The 4900-nt window shown below is 50.0% G+C and overlaps 1 protein-coding gene across 1 annotated transcript in view; it reads left to right on the plus strand.

The window, feature by feature from the left end:
* Positions 1 to 2963, plus strand: part of LOC104490331 (voltage-dependent N-type calcium channel subunit alpha-1B-like) — a gene marked incomplete at both ends in the record, with an annotated part of 24306 nt that extends 21343 nt beyond the window's left edge. Inside the window, 2 exons of the mRNA XM_010132600.1 lie at positions 680 to 1501; positions 2749 to 2963. Coding sequence (XP_010130902.1) covers positions 680 to 1501; positions 2749 to 2963 — 1037 coding nt within the window. The remainder of the gene's footprint in view (positions 1 to 679; positions 1502 to 2748) is intronic.
* Positions 2964 to 4900: the final 1937 nt, after the last annotated feature.

A 4900-nucleotide genomic window follows, 5' to 3' on the forward strand; every position in this document is an offset into this window, starting at 1 on the left:
TTTACTGTCTTGGACTCTTCCAGACTTCTGCGATGCTTGGGCTGGATGGTCCACCCTCACCTCAGAAGGATGTGGGGGGTTTAGAGCAGCAGGCCCTCTGTGCCATGAGCCGCCGGGGCAGTGCAGCCTGGGCACTGACCCCTCTGCCTGGCTGTAAGGCTGGTGGCAAGGTGCCCAGGCTTGGATACTGGGGGGCAGAGCTCATTTCCCTGTGCTCCTCCTGCCAACCCGATGTCTCTTGCTCACCTCTAATTCACTCATCCAGAGGTTTCCCGGTGGGGAGAGAGGTGCTGTTAACCGTGGGGGGGCCTTGTAGGCTGTTTAAAAGCTCTGGCTGTGTTATGTGGTTTTTATGCGCAGAGACTTTAACCCTTCAGACTGTACCTGAGGCTTCCAAGGGGGACAGCCATGTTTTAGAAGTCAAGGTAACGCCTTTCTGGATCTCCTCTTTCATAGTGCCTAATGCGTGTGGGGGCAAACTAACACTGACGATCCTGCTGGCTTTCCCTGCTCATGTTCTCTGCCAGCCATTCTCTCTCCATTCCTGTAATTTCTTTGGCTCAACCCTTTAATCCCCTCTCTCAGCTGAAAAAAATTTCCTCTTTTTTTTTTTTTGGTTGCTTTTTAGAGAACTGGTGCAAAGTTGGATGCTAACTTTTCACCTTCCTCCTCTCCTTAGCAAGCAGCAGAACTCCTCCAAATCCAAGTCCGTTTGGGAGCAGAGGACCAGCCAGATCCGGATGCACAATTTCCGAGCCAGCTGCGAGGCACTGTACAACGAGCTGGATCCCGAGGAGCGGGTGCGATACGCTACCACCCTTCACATCAGGCCAGACATGAAGACTCATTTGGATCGGCCACTGGTGGTAGAGCCAAGGAGTGAAGGGAGGAACAACATCACCAAGCTGAGCCCTGTAGATGTGCAAGAGGTGGAGCAGACCAAAGTCAGCTCTACTGATGGGGCAGAAGCTCCACGAAAGCACCACCGGCATCGGGATAAGGAAAAACTGGGAGAGCAAGAGAAGGGTGATGTGACCAAGGATGAGAATGGGGAATCTGCTGTCAGCAATAAGGAGGAGCGGCACAGGCAGCACAGGAGCCGCAGCAAGGAGGTGGAAGGGGCAAGTAAGGAAGGGAAAAGTGATCGCAGCAGGGGTCAGGAAGGGGGAAAGAGGCACCATCGCCGAGGGTCGGTGGAGGAAGGTGGTGAGAAGGAGCACCGTAGGCATCGGACTCACCGGCACTCTGCCGATCGGCAAGGCAAGGAAGGCAATGGGACAATCAATGGGGCCAGAAGCGAGCGGCGTTCCCGACACCGTGGAGGGTCGAGGTCTGGGAACCGGGATGGAGAGCCTGGGTCCAAGGGTGAGAACGGAGAAGAGCCTCACAGACGGCACAGGTTCAGGAACAAGGCGCTGTCGACCTATGATTCAGTGGAGAAGGAGAGCGGGGAGAAGGAGGGGGAGGCTGGAGAGAAGGAGCACCGGAATCATCAGCCTAAGTAAGTGAGCTGCACGGCCAGACCCATCTCTGGGACAGCTCAGGGGGCACAAGATCCCAGACACATTTCAAGAAATTACTTATTCCCCTCCCCATAGTGTTGCCTGCTGTTCTTGCATTCACACCAGCTACCACCGTAACCTGCAGTTCCGCTTTGCTTAAATCAGTAATGACAGAGGCTCCCAAGACGAGTTTGCTCCACGGTGGCCCATGGAACAGCTCGGGTTTAAGGAAGGAGATGGCCTTGGTGTAAATGCCAACAGACCCACCAGGACACAACACAGAGCAGAGAGTTTCACAGCCTCTGAAGGAAGTTTCTAGGGGTTATATTTTTAAATGCAGCCCATCTTGCTTATAGCCCTTTGGTTTTCTCTCTTTTTTTTTATGGTGAGCCTGTCAGCTGCATCTCACCAGTTGCTACAGCACGTGGCTTCTTCCATTAAAAGCAATATTGTAGCCCATTTAGTCTCATTCTCGTGTAAGTCAAGTGAGAAAAATAGTAGTCGTGAAGCATTCAGAGTAGTTAATAAAGAAGGATAGATTGCCTTTTCAGCTTTATTAGTCTGATGGAAGAGAAATTTCACTGGGATTCTTTAGAATAGAGTTCATGTCACAGTGGAGAGCTGTGAGTGGCACCAAGATGATAATTTTCCTGTCTATATTATCCTCCTTTCAGATGGATTTCAAAACACTTTGCATACTGTTTAGTTTGATCACAGGCACAAGCTCAGTTTAATCATCACTGAAACACGGCCCCTGCTGCAGAGGAGTGCAGAAGCTCTTTAGCTTCATTTGCTATTTAGCAACATTATGGGGTGGTTTAGGACTGGAAAAGAGAATCACCTCGTTGAAACAAGGCCTCAGGAGGACATGGAGAGGCAGAATGTCAGACTTCATTCAGAAGCCAGCCGATGCTGAAAGCCAATGTCACCGTCTCATGCAAGTGCCGTTTGGTCCTTGCTTAGGAACCTCAGTTCCAAGTCTCACCAAATTGAGCAGTGTGACATTCAGCCGCACGCTGAATCCTCTTAATGTTGTGCTTGGATGTTGGTTCAGAAGGTCTCTGAGGAAAAGGTCACATACTGTGCTATCCGCCACTTGTCCTGCGTTTGTCCTGTGACCTTTCTGCAGAGCTCTTCCACAAAGAGAGCAGTCTATGAAACCCAGCAAGAGCTGCAGCTTCAGGGTACTTATGTTCTCTGGATCCTTCTTGGGCCGTATTTAATACAATCTTATTTTCTACCTCAGGGAGAACCAGTGTGAGATTGGGGCTAGTGGAAGTGTGAGTGTCCCAGTGCACACCCTTCCCAGCACCTATCTGCAGAAAGTGCCGGAGCAGCCAGAAGATGCTGACAACCAGAAGAACGTGACGCGGATGATTCAGCCACCTCTGGACAAAACGACCACTGTGAACATCCCTGTCACTATCACAGCCCCGCCGGGGGAAACCACTGTCATACCAAGTGAGTGCCGTTGACTCTCTGATTTTTGCTATGAAATCACCAGAAAAGAGCCACTTTGCAAGGAGACAGCAGCATACACCGGGTCATGGGGGCTCTCCTGACCACCAGCATCCTTGTAACAGGTGGACAGGAGAACTCATTTTTGAAATAGGTTCTACAATTCGTGCAGCCTGCAGGAACCCAAAATGGGTACCTGGGTGACCTGGTGGCTCTGGAACGCAGCACATAAGGGTCTCTGGAGATGGCTCACCCAGAGCCACCTCTCTTTGCATGAAAGAAAGGTGAAGGAGCAAGAAAAACAGCAAAATGTAGTAAGTGAGAAGTGTACAGCAAAATAAGCAACTTCTGCAGCAAACCAGTCAAGACCTTGTTGTTGAGCACAGGAGTAGGTCCTCTGCTTCATCCCTTCCTCCGCTGCCATGCTGCAAGCTGAACTCCAACAGTGCTCTGCTACAGTTCCTCTGGTGTCCCAGGGGCCTGACTGGCCACAGACCCCTCAGCAAGGGACAGGCGAGGCAGTGGCATTGCATTCAAGCCCACAAACTGAATTCATGCTGACCCCATGATGGAGCAGCAGGTCTTTCTTGGCGCACAACTACCACAGCATCCATCGTGTGACCCTGCTGCTTCAGGTTCCTGCAGGCTGAGTAACCATAGAGCTTCTTCCCATCCTCTGCATCTCAGCGTCACCAGATCCACCCTAGCTTGTCCCTTCCCAGAGCTCTGTGCCTTGGGTCTATCAGTGTAGATTCACGCAGATGATCCCAAGGTCTTGTGCCCATGGACTGCTCTGCAGCCACCAGCCTGATGTGACCAGCTTGGAGCTCATTCCTGCAGGTGTAGGCACAGCCCAGAGCAGTCTCCAGAGCTGAGGGTGCCAAGGAGAATTGCAGTGTGAAATTTCAGAGGTCCATGTTAGATTGCAGGCTGCCAGGACTCTGCTTCCCAGGAGGCACAGCCAAAAGCTCATGGTTTCTCTACATGTTTTTTCACTGTGGTGTCAGCCACACAAGCCTTGCCTTTTCCTTTTTTGCTTCTCCCCCCCCACCCCTTGTTTCTTCTTTTTTCTTATAGGGTAATTTCACTATATTGCAATCCTGAGTTCCTGTCAATCACAATTTATCAGCCTCTCTCTTTCCTGCCCATTTCCTGTGTATCTGACTTGAGATACAATAAGGGGTTTATTGAACATGTCACTCACACACAATGAAATGTCATTTTCTTGTAAAATAAAACAAAAAGTCATAAAAAAATCTGCACTTTACGCATTATAAGTGAGTGGGGTTTTTGGATTCTAGGTCCTGTGAGTTAATAGACAAGTGTAAATATCTGTCTATGATGAGAATTTGCAGCATAAAATGTTTTCCAGTTCATATGTTGGAAATTATCTTAAGGAAATTACCCTATAAACCCACTGCAAGTGAAATCATGATGGAAGTTAGAGAATGTATCTCTAACCCTTGGGAGTGAGGTCCAGAACAATCATCTAGAAAGGGATCATGTAAGTGAAAAACCTGATGTGAGATGGAGCTCGACACCTTTATGCATGGGGAGCTCTGCCAAAACTGGGTGCGCTCCGCAGGCACTGAGCCAGGGGCCCGAGAAGTTCCTTCACTCCTAATGCTGGGGAGTTCAGCAGACTTAGCCCCAGAATTATGAGAGCTCATCTATGAATTTGCTCTTTTACACTTTCCAAAGCCCATCATGCTGCTGAGGTACAGCACGAGGCGGTTGGTTAGACTGACCGTCGTCTTTTCTTTCCAAGGACCCCTGGCTGATCCTCTCTCCCTGATAGCTCATGACATTTGGGTGGGATTTCCACCCCCAGTTTGGCAGCTCTTATACAAATAAGTGTAAGGTTTCTCATTTGGCTGCACTGGGCACCTTTGTTTCCCGGCCTTTGCTAGTCTCTCGCTCACCAGCGCAGCAGTTAAGTG

Source organism: Buceros rhinoceros, unplaced genomic scaffold (genome assembly GCF_000710305.1).
Source record: "Buceros rhinoceros silvestris isolate BGI_N320 unplaced genomic scaffold, ASM71030v1 scaffold28053, whole genome shotgun sequence".
NCBI lineage: Eukaryota > Metazoa > Chordata > Aves > Bucerotiformes > Bucerotidae > Buceros > Buceros rhinoceros.